At 38.7% G+C, this 25012-nt stretch overlaps 1 protein-coding gene across 1 annotated transcript in view; it reads left to right on the top strand.

The window, feature by feature from the left end:
* AUTS2 (activator of transcription and developmental regulator AUTS2) overlaps nucleotides 1–25012 on the top strand; it is a 1126353-nt gene that overhangs the window by 478499 nt on the left and 622842 nt on the right. Inside the window, exon 3 of the mRNA XM_032604458.1 lies at nucleotides 19194–19295. Coding sequence (XP_032460349.1) covers nucleotides 19194–19295 — 102 coding nt within the window. The remainder of the gene's footprint in view (nucleotides 1–19193; nucleotides 19296–25012) is intronic.

Raw genomic sequence — 25012 nt, 5'->3', positions numbered from 1 at the left:
AGTTAAAATGTTTCATTAGATGTTAATGTCTTGCTGTGTTTTTAATTGTTCAGGAATTAGCCTCCAGAATATTAAAACCATCTGTTTGTTATCATGATGAAACAGAATGCTTAAATAGTTATTAATTTGTGTTTCTTGTCTTTTTTTTTTTTTTTTGAGGGGTAATCTGTAAAACTTTGATCTGTTCAGAGTTTAGGGAATTTGGAATGTGGAAGTGAAAAAGAATTTTAAAACACACCACTGTCCCAAATAGCTGTAGTTTTTTTTTCCTACCTGCTGTGCCTATATTATGTGTATTCTTTTTCAATTTATCTTTTTTAAGTAGGATGAGTTGTTTCTTTTTTTCCATGATGTGACGAGGATGTCATAGAGCTGTTTTCCTTTAGAACTTGATGATGAGTTTATATTCAATATCAAGGGAGATTTTATACATTTGGAGGGATGAAGGGAAGCTGAAATTTCTAAGGACATGTTGTTCTTTCTATGCTCCACTGGCTCTGTCTAACGACTGAGGGCTAGTCCTTATCGAGTCAGGCTGGTGTTGGTTCTAGTCCTGCCTCTGCTGTTTTCTGCTTTTTGTGACTTTGTTAGGATTACTTAGTCTTTTTCTGGTTTGGTTTCTCCATCTGTAAATTGGGAAATAAAATATAATTTACAGAGCTTTCCTGATTCTTAGAAATAATACGAAGATTGCATATTCTGTTAGAGTAGGCACATTAATTGCTTCATTTCTTAGTTACATGGAGCCAATGAGATATTCTAGGTACCAGTGAGAATATATGTTAGCAATATAGCTGCAAGAGCCAAGAACAGACCCTTCATTTACTAGCCTTTCCCTCATGTTGATAGCCAAACACTGGTGTGTTGAAGTTCTCACCCTGAAAATGAGCTAGTGTCATCTTATCTCTAGTTATCTGCCAGATGGGTGGATCTCCAAGGGAGAGAACACACCTCCCTTTGCATGGGATTCCAGTTTATGTTTCCAAGGGGTCTAGTATTTGTATTCTCATGTCGGAGTTCAGTTAAGAAAAATGGTCAAGTTCTTTCTTCATTAATTTATGCAAATCAGGTAAAATCATGCCAAGAGTTGGAAACTATGTACTTGAATATTTCTGCATCTTAGAGAAATGCCATGTGTTTCGACCAAGAATTTCTGATAGTGGGGAAATTTATGACTCTCTATGTAAGCTTTCTTTACCTTACCTGCCACTCATTCAAAATTGAATTATCCCATTCCCTATGCCTATTTTGTCCAGGTTAAAAATGGGAGAGGCTTCATAACTTGAAATCTTCTGGAGCCGAGTGAAAATCACTATATTGTAGTGAAGTTTGTTGTAAACCTTGAGTCTCCAATTCAGGTTCCTCAGAGGCCAGGCAAAGGATGCAAATGAGTGATGCAGGACAGCGTAGTGTATGGGGACCTCCTTGGCACAGTGCTAAAATCACCCTGTATAACTTCAGAGTTAATTCACCTAGTGCTACCATGATCAAGTGGGGATTATTCCAGGAATGCAAGGATTCTTCAATGTATGCAAATCAATCAACGTGCTACACCATATTAACAAATTGAAGGAGAAAAACCATATGATCATCTCAATAAATGCAGAGAAAGCTTTCGACAAAATTCAACACCCATTTATGATAAAAGCCCTGCAGAAAGTAGGCATAGAGGGAACTTCCGTCAACATAATAAAGGTCATATATGACAAACCCACAGCAAACATCATCCTCAATGGTGAAAAACTGAAAGCATTTCCACTAAGATCAGGAACAAGAGAAGGTTGCCCACTCTCACCACTCTTATTCAACATAGTTTTAGCCACAACAATCAGAGAGGAAAAGGAAATAGAAGGAATCCAAATCAGAAAAGAAGAAGTAAAGCTGTCACTGTTTGCAGATGACATGATACTATACATAGAGAATCCTAAAGATGCTACCAGAAAACTACTAGAGCTAATCAATGAATTTGGTAAAGTAGCAGGATACAAAATTAATGCACAGAAATCTCTGGCATTCCTATACACTAATGATGAAAAATCTGAAAGTGAAATTAAGAAAACACTCCCATTTACCATTGCAACAAAAAGAATAAAACATCTAGGAATAAACCTACTTGAGGAGACAAAAGGCCTCTATGCAGAAAATTATAAGACACTGATGAAAGAAATTAAAGATGATACAAATAGATGGAGAGATATACCATGTTCTTAGATTGGAGGAATCAACATTGTGAAAATGACTCTACTACCCAAAGCAATCTACAGATTCAATGCAATCCCTATCAAACTACCACTGGCATTTTTCACAGAACTAGAACAAAAAATTTCACAATTTGTATGGAAACACAAAAGACCCCGAATAGCCAAAGCAATCTTGAGAACGAAAAACGGAGCTGGAGGAATCAGGCTCCCTGACTTCAGACTATACTACAAAGCTACAGTAATCAAGATAGTATGGTACTGGCACAAAAACAGAAATATAGATCAATGGAACAGGATAGAAAGCCCAGAGATAAACCCGTGCACATATGGTCACCTTATCTTTCATAAAGGAGGCAAGAATATACAGTGAAGAAAGGACAGCCTCTTCAATAAGTGGTGCTGGGAAAACTGGACAGCTACATGTAAAAGTATGAGATTAGAGCACTCCCTAACACCATACACAAAAATAAGCTCAAAATGGATTAAAGACCTAAATGTAAGGCCAGACACTATAAAACTCTTAGAGGAAAACATAGCAGAACACTATGACATAAATCACAGCAAGATCCTTTTTGACCTACCTCCTAGAGAAATGGAAATAAAATCAACAAATGGGACCTACTGAAACTTCAAAGCTTTTGCACAACAAAGGAAACCATAAACAAGACCAAAAGACAACCCTCAGAATGGGAGAAAATATTTGCAAATGAAGCAACTGACAAAGGATTAATCTCCAAAATTTACAAGCAGCTCATGCAGCTCAATATCAAAAAACGAACAACCCAATCCAAAAATGGGCAGAAGACCTAAATAGACATTTCTCCAGAGAAGATATACAGATTGCCACCAGACACATGAAAGAATGCTCAACATCATTAATCATTAGAGAAATGCAAATCAAAACTACAATGAGATATCATGTCACACCGGTCAGAATGGCCATCATCAAAAAATCTAGAAACAATAAATGCTGGAGAGGGTGTGGAGAAAAGGGAACACTCTTGCACTGCAGGTGGGAGTGTAAATTGATACAGCCAGTATGGAGAACAGTATGGAGGTTCCTTAAAAAACTACAAATAGAACTACCATACGACACAGCAATCCCACTACTGGACATATACCCTGAGAAAACCATAATTCAAAAAGAGTCATGTACCAAAATGTTCATTGCAGCTCTCTTTACAATAGCCAGGAGATGGAAGCAACCTAAGTGTCCATCAACAGATGAATGGATAAAGAAGATGTGGGGCTTCCCTGGTGGCGCAGTGGTTGAGAGTCCGCCTGCCGATGCAGGGGACACGGGTTCATGCCCCGGTCCGGGAAGATCCCACATGCCGCGGAGCGGCTGGGCCTGTGAGCCATGGCCGCTGAGCCTGCGCGTCCGGAGCCTGTGCTCCGCAACGGGAGAGGCCACAAAAGTGAGAGGCCCGCGTACAGCAAAAAAAAAAAAAAAAAAAAAAAAAAAAAAGATGTGGCACATATATACAATGGAATATTACTCAGCCATAAAAGGAAACGAAATTGAGTTATTTGTAGTGAGGTGGATGGACCTAGAGTCTGTCATACAGAGTGAAGTAAGTCAGAAAGAGAAAAACAAATACCGTATGCTAACACATACATATGGAATTTAAGAAAAACAAAATGTCATGAAGAACCTAGGGGTAAGACAGGAATGAAGACACAGACCTACTAGAGAATGGACTTGAGGATGTGGGGAGGGGGAAGAGTAAGCTGTGACAAAGTGAGAGAGTGGCATGGACATATATACACGACCAAACGTAAAATAGATAGCTAGTGGGAAGCAGCCGCATAGCACAGGGAGATCAGCTCGGTGCTTTGTGACCACCTAGAGGGGTGGGATAGGCAGGGTGGGAGGGAGGGATAAGCAAGAGGGAAGAGATATGGGAACATATGTATATGTATAACTGATTCACTTTGTTATAAAGCAGAAACTAACACACCATTGTAAAGCAATTATACTCCAATAAAGATGTTAAAAAAAAAAAAATTCACCTAGTGCTCATGTTTCCAGTGGAGCGCACTGGTACTGCAGGTCATACAAATGATTACTTTTTATTATGACAAAGCTTATACCACTTTTAGGTACCTAGAAAGTACCTTCTCATTTAAAAATTTACTCAGGAGAATATATTTACTTCTATAACCAATTGGGTTTCTTTTACAAATATGATGGTGGTTGTTATTATTTTTATTATTATATCAGTGTTTGGTAGTACAGAGGTTTAAACATTTCTGTCTTTGTATGGGATGTTAGAAGGTATTTGCTGGATTGACTTCAAAAGAATAAAAATAATTTTTTTATTTTAAAAGCATTTGTTAGAAGGTAAAATAAATAGGATTTTTAAATGCTTCATATTACCAAATTATTTAAAAGTGGCAGTCCCATCAATAGGCATATATAATACTAAGAGAGCTATTAACTTCTCTTGGTAGTGGTTTTTGACCTTTTGCTGAACAAGTACTTTTAAAATTTTCAAATGCCAGGATGAAGATTTATTAAACTAACTGCAATTATATGCTACTTTTCATTTTATAATCTTATACCTGACTATCTGAAATATCTTAAATTACATATGATCACTGTTTCAAGAACAAAATCAGCAATAGTACTTTTTGAAGAATAAGTAATCTAAAGGCTTATATGATTACAGAGGCCATAAGTTAACTAGTACACATGCCACTTTTCATATTACCACTCAGCTTTTGAGGCTCTCCTTATTGGCAAATCCTGGACTAGATTTTTATGACCCAGTCACACTCTTTGTTAACAGCTCCAAAGGCCATTTCGTGGGAGATTTTAAAGACTGACTTACATGTTGTAGGCCTTAAAAGATTATGCATATTGATTGTTTAAATAAATATTTATAGAACATCTAATAAATTCTAGGCACTGTTTTAGATTCTGCAGATGTAGTAGTGAACAAAACAGGTAAGAATACTGGTACTCGCACCTTTTTTCTTTTTTTTTTTTTCTGGCTGTGTTGGGTCTTCGTTGCTGCGCGTGGACTTTCTCTAGTTGCGACGAGCGGGGGCTACTCTTCGTTGTGGTGTGCCGGCTTCTCATTGTCATGGCTTCTCTTTGTTGCCCAGTACGGGCTTTAGGCGTGCGGACTTCAGTAGTTGTGGCACGCGGGCTTAGTTGCTCTCCGATATTTGCTGTCTTCCTGGACCAGGGCTCGAACCCACGTCCCCTTCGTTGGCAGGCAGATTCTTAACCACTGCACCACCAGGGAAGTCCCTCATGTACCTTATAAACTACTTGCAGTGTGGTTGGGGTGGGAAATGAGTTTGGAGGAGACAGAAGACAAATAAAATAGGAAAACATTAGCCGGTGTTAAGTAGAGGCAGGGTTGCAACCATAAATAGGATGATCTGGGAAGTCCTCACTGAGAAAGTGATGTTTAAATAAAGATCTGAGGAAGGCCAGCTGTGAGCCATGTGCCTTTGGGGGCTAAACATTTTGAATAGAGAGTACAGCAAGTGCAAAGGCCCTGAGGTGCGAGCCAGCCTGGCTTATTTGAGGAACAGTGACGAGGCCAGTAAAACTGTTGGAGACTGAGCAAGGCAGAGAGTAGTAGAAAAAGAGGTCAAGAGAAACAATGGGGGAACCAGACAGAGTGGGGGCTACTTTGTAGGCCATTGTAATGACCTTTGTCATTACTCTTACTTTTTTATAGGAGCACTCTTGCTCCTGGGAGAGATACATGGAAATAGACAGCAAAGGCACAAGCAGGAGATTAGATAGGAAGGTATTGTTTTAATCCAGGTAAGTGAAGATGGTAGCTTTGAGCAATGTGGTAACCGTAGAGGGAAAGATTTTGGCCTAGGCAGTTGGAAAGGTGAAGTTGCTGTTAACAACAATAGGGAAACGTTGAGAAAATTACTTTAGTCATTATAAGTTTGAGATGCCTGTTCACATCTAAGTGAAATTGGAAGATGCAGCTGGATTGAGGAGACTAGAATTTTGGGAAGACATTGAGGCAAATTAAGCGTCATCAGCACATAGGTAGTATTTAAAAACATGACACTGGATGAGATCATCGAGGGTAGTGAGTATTGAGAGAAAAAAGAAGTCCAAGGACTGAGCCCTGGGGAACTAATGTTAAGAAGTGTTATGAGTGGCCAGAGAAGTAGGAGGCAAAGCAGGAGTGAAGCAAAGTGCTTTGAGGATGATCAGTTTTGTCGGATGCAACTGTTAGATAGATCAATAAGATGGGGACTGACAGTGACCACTAGGTTTAGCATTGGTAGGTAATTGATGACTGGTACTGCCTTTAAATCCAGCCAGGACAGACTTTTTCCCTCTGCCCTGCTCTGGCCCTCCTTAAGCCCTGCCCCTTTCCAGAATAGAAGAGTTCAAAGGGCCACCACCCCACCCTCCACTTGGAGCCCACCACTCCCCTTCTACACCATGCTTACTAGGTATCTGGAACTCCCGAATTCATAGCCCAAATACCCTCAATGTGGCTTTCACAGTTTATTTCCTAGGTCTATCTGCCTGAGAGAGGACTGCACCAGAGCCATGCATATGCCCAGGTTTGAATTGGGGGCACTGCTAGTGGGAATTGGGTAAAGTGGGCAGTGTGGATGGAGCCTGGAGGTTGGGCTGGCATATTATCCCATGTGCAGACGAGGCTTCTTGAGATGTGGGACAGAACTATAGACGGGAAAAGAAAGATACTAAGCCAGGGCCTGGTTCTTCTGCACTTGACATTCTGTCAAGAAACTTCAAGGAGTACAGGATTCTAAAGTAAGACCTGACCTTCAGAGTCATTATGAACATTCATGTAAGAAAGGTCAGAGGATAAGACATATTTTATTTAACACTGTATTAGCTCTATTTATGACTTTTAACTACTTAGACATACAGTTTTTGGGTCTCTTACCCCTGAGATCTGCAAATGCTTCTGACAGCCTTTTTGTTGAGCTGAACAGGAGCAATTTCATGGCCTATGGGGACAAATGCCTCATTGGAATGGGTTAAACAGAGAATGGGAGGAGAAGAATTAGAGATACTGAATAAAATGTTTTCAAGAATTTTTTGTAAAAGGATCTTGAAAAGGTAGCTGGCTTTCTTTGTTTTGTCTTGATTCACTGACTTTTCTTCTAAGGTGGGAAAAATAATAACCAGGATGTTTGTACTCTAAAATTTAAAGACTTACATTAGTTTTCTGGGGCTACCATAACAAAATGCCGCAGAGTGGGTGGCCTAAACAACAGAAATTAATTTTTTTTTTTTTTTTTTTTTTTTTATGCTTTACGCGGGCCTCTCACTGTTGTGGCCTCTCCCGTTGCGGAGGACAGGCTCCGGACGCGCAGGCTCAGCGGCCATGGCTCACGGGCCCAGCTGCTCCGCGGCATGTGGGATCCTCCCAGACCGGGGCACGAACCCGTGTCCCCTGCATCGGCAGGCGGACTCTCAACCACTGCGCCACCAGGGAAGCCCAGAAATTAATTTTCTCACATTTCTGGAGATTAGATGTCCAAGATGAAAGTATTGGCAGGTTTTCTTTCTTCTAGGGCCTCTCTTCTTCCCTTGTAGGTGGCTGTCTTCTCACTATGTCCTCACATGGCCTTTTCTCTGTGCATGTGTATATCTGATGTCTCTCCCTATGTCTCAGTCTCCTCTTATAAGGACATCAGTCAGATTGGATTAGAGCCCACCCTAACGGCCTCATTTCAAATTAATTACATTTTTAAAGTCCCTGTCTCCAGATACAGTCACATTCTGAAATAATGGAAGTTAGGGTTTCAATATATGAATTTTGGGTGGACACAATTTAGTCTAAAATAGGGATCTCAAATATTCTAGAACATATGTATGTGGGACCCATCCCACCTTTGAAAAATGTTCACAGCTTCTCAAAAGAGTTGACTGTAGTGTTTCCCAAACAAGTTCATTTCTGTCCTCCTTAAAGTAATGTAACCTAGTATGAAGTAGTCAGTAATTGGTGATGTTTAATGGTATGCAGGTTGCTAAGTGATATGAACCGAATTATGCCTCCCTGCCCCCCCAACCCAATTCAAATTCATATGTTTAAGCCCTAACCCCCAATGTATTTGGTGTAAGGAAGTAATTAAGTTTAAATGAGGTCATAAGAGTAGGGTCCTGATAGGATTAATGTTCTTTATAAGAAGAGTCATTAGAAAGATAACTCTCTTTCTCCCCTCAACATGAGGACACAGAGAGACGGTGGCTGTCTACAAGCCAGGAAGAGAGCTCTCACCAGAAATTGACCGTGCTGGAACCTTGAACTTACATTTCTAGCCTCCAGAACTATGAAAAAATTTCTGTTGTTTAAGCCACTAGTCTATGGTATTTTGTTATGGCAGCTTGAGCCAACTAAGACATTAAGATACACATGGACATCAATGTCAAAAAGCAAACAAACAATGAAAAACAACAATCAAAAACTGGGCAGAAGATCTAAATAGACATTTCTCCAGAGAAAACATACAGATGGCCAACAGACAGATGAAAAGCTACTCAACATTACTAATTATTAGAGACATGCAAATCAAAACTACCATGAGGTATCTATCACCTCACACCAGTCAGAATGGCCGTCATCAAAAAGTCTACAAATTGGGGCTTCCATGGTGGCACAGTGGTTAAGAATCTGCCTGCCAATGCAGGGGACACAGGTTTGAGCCCTGATCCGGGAAGATCCCACATGCTGTGGAGCAGCTAAGCCTGTGCGCCACAGGCACTGAAGCCTGCGCACCCTAGAGCCCATGCTCTGCAACAGGAGAAGCCACCGCGATGAGAAGCCTGTGCACCACAATGAAGGCCCAATGCACCCCGTTTGCTGCAACTACAGACAGCCTGCACACAGCGATGAAGGCCCAATGCAGCCAAAAATAAATAAATAAATAAACAAATAAATTTATTAAATAGAAAAGTCTACAAATAGTAAATGCTGGATAGGGTGTGGAGAAAAGGGAACTCTTCCTACAGTGTTGGTGGGAATGTAAATTGGTACAGCCCCTATGGAGAACAGTATGGAGGCTCCTTAAAAACTAAAAACAGAACTACCATATAATCCAGCAATCCCACTCCTGGACATAATATCTGGAAAAGATGAAAACTCTAATTTGAAAAGGTAACATGCACCCTAGTGTTTATAGCGGCACTATTTACAACAGCCAAGACATGGAAGCAACCTTAGTGTCCATTGACGGATGAATGGATAAAGAAGACGTGTTATATATACACAATGGAATATTACTCAGCCATAAAAAAGAATGAAATAATACTATTTGCAGCAACATGGATGGACCTAGAGATTATCATACTAAGTGAAATAAGTCAGTCAGGCAAAGACAAATATCATATGATATCACTTATATGTGGAATCTAAAAAATAAGATACAAATGAACTTATTTACAAAACAAAAATAGACTCACAGACATAGAAAATAATCTTGTGGTTACCAAAGGGGAAGGGGACAGGGAGAGGGATAAATTAGAAGTTTCGGATTCACAGAAAAAAAAATTTTTTTAAGTTCTATATACTTTAAAAGAAATATACAAACAATAATTCCTTAATATCACCAATACCTAGTCAATGTACATATTTCTGAGTTTGCCTCATCACTTTTTAAATTACTTTGGTCAAATTAGGTTTAAAATAAGATCTATACATGGCAAGTGGTTGAGATGTCTTATATGTCTTGTTATCTCATTCCTACTCTTATTCCGTATTTACCTTGCAGTTTATTCATTGAGGTTATCAGGTGATCTCTGGATTTTGCTGATTGTATCGCCTGGTGTGTGGTTTAACATGTGCTCTTATCCCTTATATTTCCTGTAAGCTTGTAGTATAATCTGTGGTGACCCAGATTCAGGTTATATTTTGGGGGTTAATGGTGGTGGTGTGTTCTCTATTAGGAGGGATGTATTATCTTGTTTTCTCTATTTTTATGATGATAGTAGCCATTGATGCTTGGTTCTTTGCTTAATTTTATCCTTCTCAGGAGGTCCTCCAAAGGTAATCAATAAGGTATTTGTTGGTTGGTTTTCTTTTAATATAATTGTATGCTTCCGTATTTAAACACGTTGATGTGTCTCAGTTCATTGTGTTATTATGCTGTTAATACTCAAATTGTCCCATCTTTGGTTAGTGGGCGCCCCTTAAATTTGGCTCTCAAGTCCCTTTGACAATGTCTTTCTAGGATGACAAGATATGACAGACTAATCTTACATATTTGCCTCCTCAGACTTCAGTTGGATATTTTCATAGTAGAATGGGAAAAACAAAAGTCAGAAAACATTTTAAACTTGAGGGTAATGGTTATTTTAAAGAATGCAAGGCTGTTTAAAACACTGTTCAAAAACATCTTTTGTTATAGAAAGATATAAAAAGTAAGCTTTGTGTATCCTTACTAACCAAATGATATTGTCTCAGAATCTCTTTTTAATAATCAAAATCTCATTATCAGAAGGCTAGAAACTATACCAAAGCAGTCAAACATCCCTTCATCAAATTATTCTTGCATTGCATACATTTATTATGCGTGGATTTCTGAACCTATATGAAAACAGATTTATCTTTCAGTTCACAGTCATACCCAAGGAATGGCAAACAAACACGCTTTTCTCTTTAATCTCATTCTTGTGCATTCTTTTCCCCCTTGTAGTTTAGACTTCTGTTTTGGTAGGAAATGAAAAGTCAGGTATGTTATCATGACTTTTTTTTTTTTTTCTGGTATGCGGGCCTCTCACTGCTGTGGCCTCTCCCGTTGCGGAGCACAGGCTCTGGACGTGCAGGCTCAGCGGCCGTGGCTCACGGGCCCAGCCGCTCCGCGGCACGTGGGATCCTCCCAAACCGGAACACGAACCCGTGTCCCCTGCATCGGCAGGCGGACTCTAAACCACTGCGCCACCAGGGAAGCCCATGGGAGTGATTTTATGATACATGGATTAAGAAGCAGTTTCTCCTTTTCTTGTCTTTGTAAACCTATTGTGCAGGCAGGGTTCCAAGATGGCACTCAAGATACTTGCCCCCTGTTTATTCCCATGATTAAATTTTTATATGGACAGTTGACTTTAAGAAAGGGTTCTGTTGCTTCATTAGCCTGATTTAATCATGTAAGTGTTCAACTAGGGACCTCTTTCTGGAGTAAAAGATTAAACTGATGGGACCTCTTACTTTTTAAAATAAACTGCTTTATTAAAATATTTGTTATATATAATAAAATTTATTCATTATCAGTCTACAGTTTGTTTTTTAATATATTTATAGAGTTGTACAACCATCACTATACTCCAATTTTATAACTTTGCCGTCACCTCAAAAATCTCCCTTGTGCCCACTTGCAAGTTGGAGGATTCTTACATTCTTGTGCAAAATTCTGTTAGAATTTGGTGGATTATTATTTTTTCAATGTGTCTCCTGCCATTGTTGGGTGCAGTGTTTTGTATACGTCAATTAGATGCTTTTTTTAAAAAAATAATTTATGTTTGGCTGCGTTGGGTCTTCATTGCTACGTGGGCTGTCTCTAGTTGTGATGAGTGGGGGCTACTCTTCGTTGTGGTGCACGGGCTTCTCATTGCAGTGGCTTGTTTTGTTGCGGAGCACGGGCTCTAGGCGCACGGGCTTCAGTAGTTGTGGCACACGGGCTCAGTAGTTGTGGCTTGTGGGCTCTAGAGCGCAGCCCACAGTAGTTGTGGCGCACAGGCTTAGTTGCTACATGGCATGGACCAGGGCTCGAACCCGTGTCCCCCGCATTGGCAGGCAAATTCTTAACCACTGCACCACCAGGGAAGTTCCTGGTGGACTATTTTTAAATTTATTGTTAAGTTGAATTTGTTGCATTTCATCAGAATTTTGCAGCTTTTTAAATTAAGACGATCATCCTATAATTCTCTTTTTGTTTTGTTATTGTCAGATTTGGGCACAGATTAGCTTTACATATTTTTTTTTCATGCTCTAGATCAAATTTTGTTAAAATTTTTAAAAAATTAAAGTTAGTTTAGTATAATTTTCATCAGTACCACCATAGAATAATGTTTATTATTATAATTTAGAATGTGTTCATTATCACATTTTTGTAATGATAATCATATTATTATATTATTTTCACATTGTATATTGTATTATCACATTATTATTATGTAATTATATCACGTTATTTTTTTTGGTTTTGTTTTTTATATCTTTTTATTCTAGATATATAAGAAGTATGTCTCTTTTATATTTGTGGGTTTTGCTCCCAGTTTTACTCTAATTTGTTAATTGTACAATATTTTAATTTCCAATTCATTATGTAGTTTTCATCTTTAGAAACTCCGCCCTCTAATCTTCCCCATAGTTGCTTTTTTTATTGTTGTACTACTTTTTGTTCTCTATAATTAGGCTATTTATTTCTGTTACTTCCAATTTAATAGAAAATACATGAGTTAATCTCTAGCACAGAATTTACAGATCTTGTAAAATGTTTTACTGACATATTTATAATTTTCATTTTCTTAATTTTTAGATGGTATGTTTGTCATTTTCTCTCTGACTCAATTCTAATTGTGCAGAGAATTTTAAAAAATATTTTGAAAGTTTTTTTTAAAGTCTCTAGGTGATATGGATATTTAGTTTAAAATGTCATTAATTTTTACCATCAAGAAGGCTGTTCATGTAGTTTCTAAAATTTGAAAGTCTGATATTCTTGTAGCTTACTACACCTTCAGTCTGTGGTAATACTACACCTTCAGTCTGTGGTAATGTCCCATGGATGCTCTAGAAGATGTGGTCTATATAAGTTACCAAATTTACTATGTATTGCCTGAGTCAAACTGAGTTCTTTAACTGCAGGTCCCTTTCTATTGTTTTGTTTTCTTACTGTCTGTTAGGTAGCATGCTAAAGTTTCCCAACTCCTGTTGATTTCCTTTATTACTTAAGATGTATTTTAGTTACTATATTGGGATATCAAGGTTTATATCTTTATACTTTAGTATAAAGAACAGAAGTGTAAAAGGTAAAGATTATACCTTTTATCACTATAAAATGATTACCTTTGACATATGACTTTAGCCATTTATTTAGAATATTTTGTCTTTTTTCTCTTTTAAAATTTAGGAGTGCTTTATAACTAACAAATACATTTTTGTTTGTTTTACCCAATACAAACTAGATATCCTTGCCTTTTTTTAAAAAATGGGAGCCTAATCCATGTATATTATTGTTATTATAATCAATATACTTAGCCATATGCTTGCTCTCTTGCTAGTTCCCTTATTTTTTCTCCATTTCCCTATTGATTATGTTTTAATTCTTTTACATTCAGTAGTAACTTAGGAAACAGATCCTTTTAGTATCTAAATTTAGTGATTAACTTTAAGATTACCAAATCCTTAAAATTCTTTTTCTATTAAAAACAATAACAATATAACTTCTGATTCTATGATCCCAGAGAAATTTCGCAGAAATTCCTTGCACTACCCTAGTTTCCAGAATTTAATTTTTATCTTTCTGTCACAACTTGTTATTATGCATTTAAAAGTACAGTGTTTATTTCTTAAGAAAACGTTTTTTGTGTTCAGCTTTGTAATTTTGCTTATAGTAGTTACTTCCCACTAGCTCGTTTTGATGTGTCCAGCCTTTTCATTAAGTTACTTACTTTGGTTCTGCAATACCTTTTAAAGCCTAAGCAATAAAACAGTACAAATGCCACTCAATCTATGAAACTTTCTCCACTTGGGAACAGTTTTATATGGAAACAATAAAACAACACTTTTATGAGATTAAATACTTAATGCTTTGATGTTAGTGAAGGTATATTATAAAATTTTGTTGAATAAAAGAAGATTCGGTGCTTATTGGCACCTTTAAGAAACATCATATAGGGTTCATTTAGATCCCTACAGGAAAACTCAGCAGTCTGAGATAAGATTTATGCTGCTTTGAGGAACCAAAACTGTGGTGAGAGATTACTTTCGGATGCTCTTCTGCATTGCAGTTCATAATTCACATCATTCCTCTAGAGTTCGAGGCATAGGTATCTCTTCCACATACTTCATCATTTTGAGAGTTTTGTTTGAAGGGTTAATGACACCTTCTGAACATCTAGCATCTTGCTGGGACTCTCCAGACTCAAGCTGAAAAGAGTGGCATAGCCTGGCTAACAAATCTTAGCAGATGTGCACAGAATTGCCCCACCTTACTTCCCTCAGTCCAGGATGATGGGACTTTCTTACATGTTCATCAGCCATGATAAAACCATGGAATGTTATTTTCCTAATTAGCCATCAATAACAGTTAACTCTAATGACAATGCAGTCTCAGAGTTTGGAAAATATATTGTTGACAATGAAATCTAATGAAAACAAGATGGCTTCTTATATTTTATAAAAGGTGATAATCTTACTGATAGAATTACTGCCACTCATGCCAGATGCTAGGTTCCTTTAACTTTGTTTTGTTCTAGTTCCAATTCCTAAACTATATAATATCCTAATGGGTAGAAACGTCTGGAACTAGAGAGTGAATTATAGTAATTTTTATTTATTTATTTATTATTATTATTTTTTTTTGGTACGCGGGCCTCTTACTGTTGTGGCCTCTCCCGTTGCGGAGCGCAGGCTCAGCGGCCATGGCTCACAGGCCCAGCCGCTCCGCGGCATGTGGGATCTTCCTGGACCGGGGCACGAACCCGTGTCCCCTGCATCGGCAGGCGGACTCTCAACCACTGCGCCACCAAGGAAGCCCTATAGTAATTTTTAAATAAGTGAGGTCCTGGAATACCTAAAGGCGGATAGTAAGAAATTTCATTGCATCATTTATAGCAAAAACTTTCTTATAACAGATGCCATGGATGCTGGGATAAATCAATGCAAGCAGATTGATTTTTCTTAGGTCTTTAAATGTTTAAGCCAGCACCTGGCCTTTGTAATGTCTGGGAATTTCAGGTGAAGGATTACAGCTTCTGTGTTAGTTATGCTACCCCAATTATCCATTGGATGTGCTTGAAAATGCCAGTCTTAAACGTATTCATGGGATTCGGAAGGAATACTTCTTTGCCTGATATCTTGTGGTTTAGCTTTAGTACTTGCTGTAGTCAGTCTATTTCTTTGAAATATTGAGCTGTCTGACAGCTTAAAATCCTAAGTTTCCTTTAAACTTGAGCCTGGCTTTGGAGGAGAAAAGGGGTGACGTGGGGGTGGATTTTATGTAAGGCTCTCCAAAGAGAATTCGCTGAAGTGCTTTTGCTGGCAGGACACAGGCAAGGCTAGAAAGCTGCTTCCTCTTAGTTTTTCTTGGGGTTTTGCCCTTAGCCTAGAACAACATTTAGTCAGATAACTTACATCAGGGCCACAGGGGTCTCTTGCTGGGCCTTGTTGAAGTCATCATTTTCCTTCCATGAAGAAACATGGAAAAGACCCAAATGCAAAGTCCAGATTTTGTTAAGCCTCTTGAAACATTAGGAAAAAGTCTTGATGCTCTTATACCCTTAATTCCCACCTAGATGTTTATTTCTCTTCGAAGTTGGAGGACTTAGTTTTTATAAACATCTCTTTTTTTAATGATTTTTCTTTTTTTTAATTAAAAAAATTTTTTTTTTATTTTTTGGCTGCGTTGGGTCTTTGTTGCTGCGCGCGGGCTTTCTCTAGTTGCGGCAAGCGGGGTCTACTCTTTGTTGTGGTGCGTGGGGCTTATTATGGCGGCTTCTCTTTTTGCGGAACGTGGGCTCTAGGGCACGTGGGCTTTAGTAGTTGTGGCTTGCAGACTCTAGAGCGCAGGCTCAGTAGTTGTGGTGCACGGGCTTAGTTTACCGCGGCATGTGGGTTCTTCCCAGACCAGGGATCGAACCTGTGTCCCCTGCATTGGCAGGCAGATTCTTAACCACTGTGCCACCAGGGAAGTCCCTATAAACATCTCTTGCTCAAATGTTACCTAATAAGATTTCTTTCTTTGTGAATGCGGTTGGTTACCACAGATGTATTGAAAGTATATTCTGTGGAGAATACTAGTCTACCACTGAAACATTATCTCCAGGTTAAATGTAAACATTTAAACAAGCACTAAGAATTAAAATGAAGAGAGCAGTAGGCAGTGGAGACATGGGGTTAGCCCTAGATCTCTTGCCTAATTCTGAGCACATTTCCTCTACACATTTTTTCATCCATACATTGGAGTTAGCTTTACCTGCCTCTACTTACCTCAGAGATCCAGTGAGATAAGAGTTCTGGGGGCTTCCCTGGTGGCGCAGTGGTTGAGAATCTGCCTGCTAATTCAGGGAACATGGGTTCGAGCCCTGGTCTGGGAGGACCCCACATGCCGCGGAGCAACTAAGCCCGTGAGCCACAACTACTGAGCCTGTGCGTCTGAAGCTTGTGCTCTGCAACAAGAGAGGCCGCGATAGTGAGAGGCCCGCACACCGCGATGAAGGGTGGCCCCCGCTTGCCACAACTAGAGAAAACCTTCGCACAGAAACGAAGACCCAACACAGCCAAAAATAAATAAATAAACAAATGTGGGTTTAAAAAAAAAAAAAAAAAAGAGTTCTGGTGTTGCTTATGAATTACAGAGCCAACTCCACATACAGATTTTATCATCAGTATAAATATATTTAACGTAGACCTTTTAAAACTTGAAAATGTTATCATAATTATCAATGAAGAATGAGATGCTTGCTAGAATTTGAAGGCATATGTCAAAAAACAAATATACAGAGAAAGAGCTCTTCAAAGACCATAGTGGAAGAGACAATATCTGAGCTTTAAAAAAGTCTTGACCTGAAAAGTACAGAGAAAGTGAGAGTGAGCATTCCAGATTAAGAAAATCTAGTGTGAAGAAGTGTAGGGCAGGAATGGGCGTGGCGTGTTCAGGCGATTGAGAGGAAGTGATGTTCATTTTAGATTAAATTCCCCTTCATTACAAGTGTAAAGATGAGAACTTGAAGAGAATGACAATATTCTGAACTTTTATTCCACAGTAATAAGAAAAGGCTCATATAGCTTGCATCTGAATTAATTGAGAATTAGCAGGTTTAGCAGTAATTTAAGAGGAAACTAAGTGCTTAAGGGCTCAGAAGGATACAAAGTAAAATTAGCATCATTTTTCTTGCTTCCATTAGAGAAGACTTCCTGGAGAAAGGGATTTTAGAAGAGAGTGGTAAAAGTGGATTTGCAGAAAGGTTGAAATCAAAAAACAATGCCCTCTATATAGGGGGGATTTGGCAATAGCTGATTAGATGGTATGACCAAAAGTTAGGTCTGAACTGCAGTCTTTAAAGAGGCACATTAAAGGTACAAGGAATGCTGATTTGGATTCATTCTCCATTCATCTTGGTTCATCTTCCCCGATGGTCCCAGAGTCACATGAAAACCTGCAGGCAAAAGGTTTGCTACCTGTTACCTGTTCTGCTCTCTGAAGTTCCCTGCTACCCGGAAATATGGGGCTTGTGTTTTGCTTGAGACTTTCCATGCTCTGATCCATGCCTGTCTCCCTCCTGTTTCTTCCTATTTCCTCCCGAAAGGATCTCTATTTCAGATAAGATCATTTCCTAGCATGTTGCTTTCCCTGTCTTTTCTTTCTAACTTTCTCCCATCAAGAGTATCTTTTCCTCCCCTTTCAGCTGTATGAGCTCAATCTGCTTTTAAAATCCAAGGCTTCAGACATCACCTTTCCTCCTAACATCACTGACTCGTTTTTTGGTTATCATTTAGGATGTATGTATTTCCTTGTGTTTCTATATTTGTTTGTCTTGCACTGTCTTTCTCTTGCTAGATTGAGAACATAGTGAAGGTGCCATGTGTTGTAACTTATATCACATTGCTTGGGTTCTCTGCAAATGTGGTTGGTGATGACATTATAGACTAATGGTCCATATGAAGTTGACTCATAGTCTTGTATAGACTAATGGTTTGCTCTTGTGTTTTGTGTGTTTGTTCATTTTGAATGGAAAACCAGATCTGGCTAAATGTGTACAGCATCCTGAACGTGAAAATCAGAGCCAAGTAAATGTGTAGAAACTGCTAAAATGTAAGCTTTGTGTAAGAGCAGAGACTTTTTAATTTGGTTAAGCACCATATCTCTAGCTCTTACTATCAGACTCAAATGTGGTACTTAATACATATTTGTTGAATGGATGCTGGTTTAATTTACTTAAGCTGTAGGTCTTAATTTGGTATTTTAAAATATCTTTAGAATATTGTCTCAAAAAACAGGATCATTGTCTCCCTAGTGCATAAAGGATAATATACAGAGTCTCATCATCTTATCTGAGGAGAAGAAACCTTTGTTTTATATTCTGTTTTGTCATTTCTTTTTTTTTTTTATTTTTTTATTTTTTTGGCTGCGTTGGGTCTTCATTGCTGCGTGCAGGATATCTCTAGTTGCAGTGAGCCAGGGCTACTATTTGTTGCGTTGCGCGGGCTTCTCATTGCGGTGACTTCTCTTGTTGCAGAGCATGGGCTCTAGGCCCACGGCCTCAGTAGTTGTGGCTCGTGGGCTCTAGAGTGCAGGCTCAGTAGTTGTGGTGCATGGGCTCAGTTGCTCTGCGGCATGTGGGATCTTCCCGGACCAGGGATGGAACCTGTGTCCCCTGTGTTGGCAGGGGGAATCTTAACCACTGTGCCATCAAGGAAGTCCCTGTTGTTTCTTTCTTTCTTTCTTTTTTTCCCCAGAAGAGGACAGAGGAAATAAGATGGGAAATCATATTTGGTATAACCTAGATTGGAAAAATCTCAGGAAAGATTACCCTCCAAGATTTATGTTAAACTTTTCAAGTGTTTATTGAAGGGCTGCTGCAGTCTTTTATCTACATTGACACTTTATGGTAAATGTTGTACTTATCCTACCCTCCATGTTTCTTTCTATGGCAGCTTACGTGGTACTATTCAGAAGCTGAGAAAAATGCTAAAGATTAGGACCTTAAACTGTTCACTTTTGACAAGGCTTAAGGAATAGGGGTGAAGGAGCAGTTGTGTGAGATCACTGACACTTTTCTTTTTTTCTCTTTTCTTCTGCCTTTAGCTCAAGCCAGGGCAGAACAGCTGCAGGGACAGTGACAGTGAAAGTGCCAGTGGAGAATCCAAGGGCTTCCACAGGAGCAGCTCTCGGGAAAGGCTCAGCGATGTAAGTTAAAAAAACAAAAACAAAAAACTAAACAAAACCACCAGGTCACACATCCCTTGGGTCCGATTTCAATTTTCCACCACTCTCATCCCCTCACATCACTTTGTAAATATCCAAGCATTATTACACTTCATCCTTTCTTTTTTTGCGGTACGCAGGCCTCTCACTGTTGTGGCCTCTCCCGTTGCGGAGCACAGGCTCAGCGGCCATGGCTCACGGGCCCAGCCGCTCCGCGGCATGTGGGATCTACCCGGACCAGGGCACGAACCCGTGTCCCCTGCATCGGCAGGCAGACTCTCAACCACTGTACCACCAGGGAAGCCCCACTTCATCCTTTCTTGACATATAAACATTTGAGCATTGCTTTGTAGTGTCATTCTGTTTTCTGGTTTGACCTAATATGTGTTTTGACAAATTATAAGGTTGGTGGGAGTATTTGTCAGCTTAGAAACAATGGATTACAAAAGGAAGTGATAATACTTTTGATATCAGTGTTACAAATGAAAGAAGTAGTCTGGCAGCGCTACAACTGGGAGATAACATATTTAACTATGGGCTTTTTGTCATTTCTTCATGCATGAGCTTGGTTAACAACCTTTTTTTTTATTATTATTATTTTATTTTATTCCTGCTGGAAGGGATGACTAACCAGCCACTTAAAGAGAAGGAATTAAATTTCCTGACTGATGTCTGGAGGAAAAACCCTCATGAGCACACATCATACCTCTTAAGGAGGTCTGTCAGCCTTCTAGACCTGGCTCTAACCACTCTCCAGCCTCCTGTGCACCAGGCTGAGAACCATCTGGCCCTCTTTGGGCCTCTTGCATTCTTCCCTAGTGTGTTATATAACAGGATTCTTGACCCATCTTTGCACCTGAGGGCAACATTTTAAAACTTTCTTTTAAAATAGAACAAGTAGGGAGCAATTATTATTAGTGATAACTGAGAAAGGAACATTAACATATTGAGACAGTACTCTTTTTTTCCACAATTTTTTTTGGTTTATTTGCAAAAGTATTTATTATTAGCTGAAGAAAATAATTCCAAAATAATTTGGATAGCCATTGAAGAACATTCTCAGAAATAACACTATTTTCCCTTTTGTGGTTAGCATACTCAATTTGGGAAATTTTGTTTTTCTCTTCCCTTCCATTCTCTTCTTCTCTTCTTTTCCCCTCTCCCTCTCTCCTCCCTGCCATCCTTCCTCCCTCCCTCCCTTCCTTCTTCCCAGCTATAGATTACCCTTCAGTCACCACAGGTGGTGACTTCAGGATTCTAAGCATCTTTCTTTTTTCTTTTTAAGTTGAGTTATAATTAATACACAGTATTACATTACTTTCAGGTGTACAACATAGTGGTTCAGTATTTTTATACATTATGAAATGATGACCACAATAATCTAGTTTTCATCCATCACCATACGAATTTGTTACGGTGTCATTGACTATATTCCCTATCTGCACATTACATCCCCGTGATGTATTTGTCTTATAACTGGAAGTCTGTTCCTCTTAATTCCCTTCACTGATCTTGTCTGCCCAGCACCCCCCCACAGCCACCTCCCTCCTCTTTGGCAACCGCTGGTTTGTTCTCCATATCTATGAGTCTGTTTCTGTTCTGTTTTGTTTGTTCATTTGTTTTATTTTGTAGATTTCACATATAAGTGAAATCATATGGTACTCATTTTTCTCTGTCTGACTTACTTCATTTAGCATGACACCCTCCCGTCCATTCATGTTGCTGCCAGTGTCTAGAATTCATTTTTTTTTATAGCTGAGTAATGTTCCATTGTCTGTGTGTGTCTGTGTATCACATCTTCTTTATTCATTTATCTGTTGATGAACATTTAGGTTGCTTCCATATCTTAGCTGTTGTATATAGTGCTACAATGAATGTTAGGGGTACATAGATGTTTTTGAATTAGTGTTTTTGTTTTCTTTGGATAAATACCCAGAAGTAGAGTTGCTGGATCATATGGTAGTTCTATTTTTAGTTTTCTGAGGGATCTCCATACTGCTTTCCATAGCAGCTGCACAAATTTACATTCCCACCAGTAGTTCACAGTGCTTCCCTTTTCTCCACATTCTCACCAACACTTGTTTCTTGTCTTTTTGAGAATAGCCATTCTGACAAGTATGAGGTGGTATCTCGTTCTGGTTTTGATTTGCATGTCCCTGATGATTAGTGATGTTAAGCATCTTTCATGTGCCTGTTGGCCATCTGTATGTCTTCTTTGGAAAATGGCTATTTAGGTCCTCTGCCTATTTTTTAATCAGGTTGGTAATTGTTTTGATATTGAGTTATATGAGTTCTTTATACATTTTGGATACCAATCCCTCATCAGATACATCATTTGCAAATATCTTCTCCCATTCAGTAGGTTACCTTTTCGTTTTGTTGATAGTTTCCTTCACTGTGCAAAAAGCTTTTTAGTTTGATGTAGTCCCATTTGTTTATTTTTGCTTTTTTTGTTGCCCTTGCCTGAGGAGGTATGTCCAAAAACAAAAAATGCTAAGACTACTGTCAAAGAGATTACCACCTGTGTTTTCTTCTAGGAATGTTATGGTTTCAGGTGTTATATTTAAATTTTTAATCCATTCTGAGTTTATTTTTCTATACAGTGTGAGAAAGTGGTGCAGTTTCATTCTTTTGCACGTTGCTGTTCCGTTTTCCTAACACTATTTATTAAGGAAACTGTCTTTTCCCTACCATATATTCCTGCCTCCTTTGTCATAGATTAATTGACCATATGAGTGTGGGTTTATTTCTGGAATCTCTGTTCCATTGACCCATGTGTCTGTTTTTGTGCTAGTACCATACTGTGTTGATTACTGTACCTTTGTAGTATACTTTCAAGTCTGGGGGCATGATACCTTCAGCTTTGTTCTTCTTTCTCAGTATAGGCATATAGACCAATAGAATAGAATTGAGAGTTCATAAATAAACCCATATATCTATGGCCAAGTAATTTTTGTTGTTGTTGTTGTTGTTGTTTTTTGTGGTATGTGGGCCTCTCACCGTTGTGGCCTCTTCTGCTGCGGAGCACAGGCTCCGGACGCGTAGACTCAGCGGCCATGGCTCTCGGGCCCAGCCGCTCCACGGCATGTGGGATCCTCCCAGACTGGGGCACGAACCCATGTCCCCTGCATCGGCAAGCGGACTCTCAACCACTGCGCCACCAGGGAAGCCCTGGCCAAGTAATTTTTGACACAAGTTTTACATCCATTCATTTGGGAAAGAATTTTCTCTTCAACAGGTGGTGCTTGGACAACTGGTTTTTCCCATGCAAAAGAATGAAGTTGGGCCCCTACATCACACCATGTACAAAAATTAACTCAAAATGAATAAATGACCTAAGTATAAGAGCTAAAGCCATAGAATTCTTAGAAGAAAACATGTGGGCAAATCTTCATGACCTTGAATTTGGCAGTGGATTTTTAGATGTGACATCAAAAGCACAAGCAACAAAAGAGAAAATACATACGTTGGACTTCATCAAAATTAAATACTTTTGTGCATCAATGGGCATTAGCAAGAAAGTGAAAAGAAAAGCTACAGAATGGGAGAAAAATATTTGAAAATCATATAACTGATAAGTGTTTAATATACAGAATATGTAAAAAGCTCCTAAACTCAAGAACAAAAAGATAAACAACAGAATTCAAAAATGGACAAAGGGACTGAATTGACATTTATGCAAAGAAGATATACAAATGACCAATAAGCACATGAAACATGTTCATCATTATAGTCCTTAGGGAAATGCAAACCAAAGCCATAATGAGATATCACTTCACAGCTACTAGGATAGTTATAATTTTAAAGAATGGAAAATAACAAGTTGGCATGAATATAGAGAAATTGAAACCCTTGTACATGCTGGTGGGAATGTAAAATGTTGCAGCCACTGTGGAAGACAGCTTGACAGCTCCTCAGAAAGCTAAACAGAGAATTACCATACACCTCACCAATTCCAATTTTAGGTGTATACCCAAGCACCAGGTACTTAAAGAGATACTTATATGCCAGTTTTCATTGTAGCATCATTTATAATAACCAAAAAATAGAAACATCCCAAGTGTCCATCAGCAGGTGAATGGATCAACAAAAAGTGACATATGGACACTAGAATATTAGCCATAAAAAGGAATTAAGTTCAAACCTTGAAAACATTATGCTAAGTGAAATAATCTAGACATTAAAGGATAAATATTGTCTGATTCCACTTACATGAGGTATCGAGAATATATCAAGAATATGCAAATTCCTAGAGACAGAAAGTAGAAAGGGAGTTACCAAGGACTAGTGGTAGGGGTGGGGGACTGTGAGAGATGGGAGTTATTGTTTAATCGTAACAGAATTTTTGTTTGTGATGATGAAATAGTCTTGGAAATAGTTTTGATGATTGCATAGCATTGTGAATGTAATTAATGCCACTGAATTGTATACTTAAAAATGGTTAAAATGTTAACTTGATTGTGTATATATGTTTATTTTACCATAATAAAAATTTTGAAAAATATTAGGGCTGTAACAATCTTGCCAATCTCGTGTCAAGCCAATCTGTGATCTACTTTGAGTTTATATTGCTTATCATTAAAATTCATATTTCTTGCAACACTATTAGAAGATGAAAGAAGGAGAAATGACACACATAAAAAAAAGGAAAGGAAGAAAAAGAAGTAGTTGGCTTTTAGTGAGTTGTTTCAAAACCTCCAGTCACTATTTCCTGCACGTGAGCAGTTGTGAGGTTACAGAGTCTTACCTCAGGGCCAGTGCAATCTAAAATCTTCTAAGATGAAGGCCTTTGACAAGTCAAGCCACAAAACGACTCTTTTGGATATCAGGGCAACATCTACCCACACAATATTTTAAAGAATAAAGATGCTTCCATTTTTTCTTAAAAGAGAATTAGTAATTAATTACTTTAATGACTATCAGAAAATGAGGAGGTGGAGTTTGTTAAAATATCTCCATGTCTCTTATCACCATGCTTGTGCTTTCATTACTTTCTTGAACATATGGAAAATAGTTATTATTAACCATTTTAATGCCCTTAATCTACTAATTGTGTCGTCTGTGTCATTTGTGAGTCTGTTTCTGTTGATTGGTTTTTCTCCGCCTTATGGATTGTATTTTTCTGGCTTTTTTGCATGCCTGACACTTTTTTTGGGGGGATGCCAAATATTGTGAAGTTTTTTTTGTTGAGTGGTGGGTATTTTGGGTTTCCATAAATATTCTTAAGCTTTATTCTGGGCTACTATTATGCCACTTGGAAATAATATTTTGATGTTTTTTCTGAGGTTTATATTTATGCTTTTCTGGGTGGAACATTCAGAACAGCCTTTAGCCTAAAGCTCATTTTTCCCCAGTACTGAATACTCTGCCTAATTCCTGATGTGTTACAAGGTTTCTCCACTCTGGCTGGTGGGAATACCAGTTGTTCCCTGCCCTCTGTGACTCTGGCATTCGTTCTACCTGCTCCTTTTCAGTGGTCATTTCCCTTGCCTTGGGTACTTTTCACCCACAGATGTGCTGATATGGACTCAGGTGAAGATGAGGGGGAAGCCTTCTGCAGGTTTCCTGATTCTCTCACTGTGAGCCTCTCTTTTCTCCCATCCTCTGCTTTGCAAATTACATCTGACTTGGCTTCCTCTTACTATCAACTCTGTCTTCTCAACTTAGGGATGCTTCTGGGATCCACCTGGGTTACCCCC

The sequence above is a fragment of the Phocoena sinus genome, chromosome 15, assembly GCF_008692025.1.
Source record: "Phocoena sinus isolate mPhoSin1 chromosome 15, mPhoSin1.pri, whole genome shotgun sequence".
In the NCBI taxonomy this organism is placed as follows: domain Eukaryota; kingdom Metazoa; phylum Chordata; class Mammalia; order Artiodactyla; family Phocoenidae; genus Phocoena; species Phocoena sinus.
Note: the sequence above shows the minus strand (reverse complement) of the source record. Positions and strands in the feature narration are given on the sequence as shown.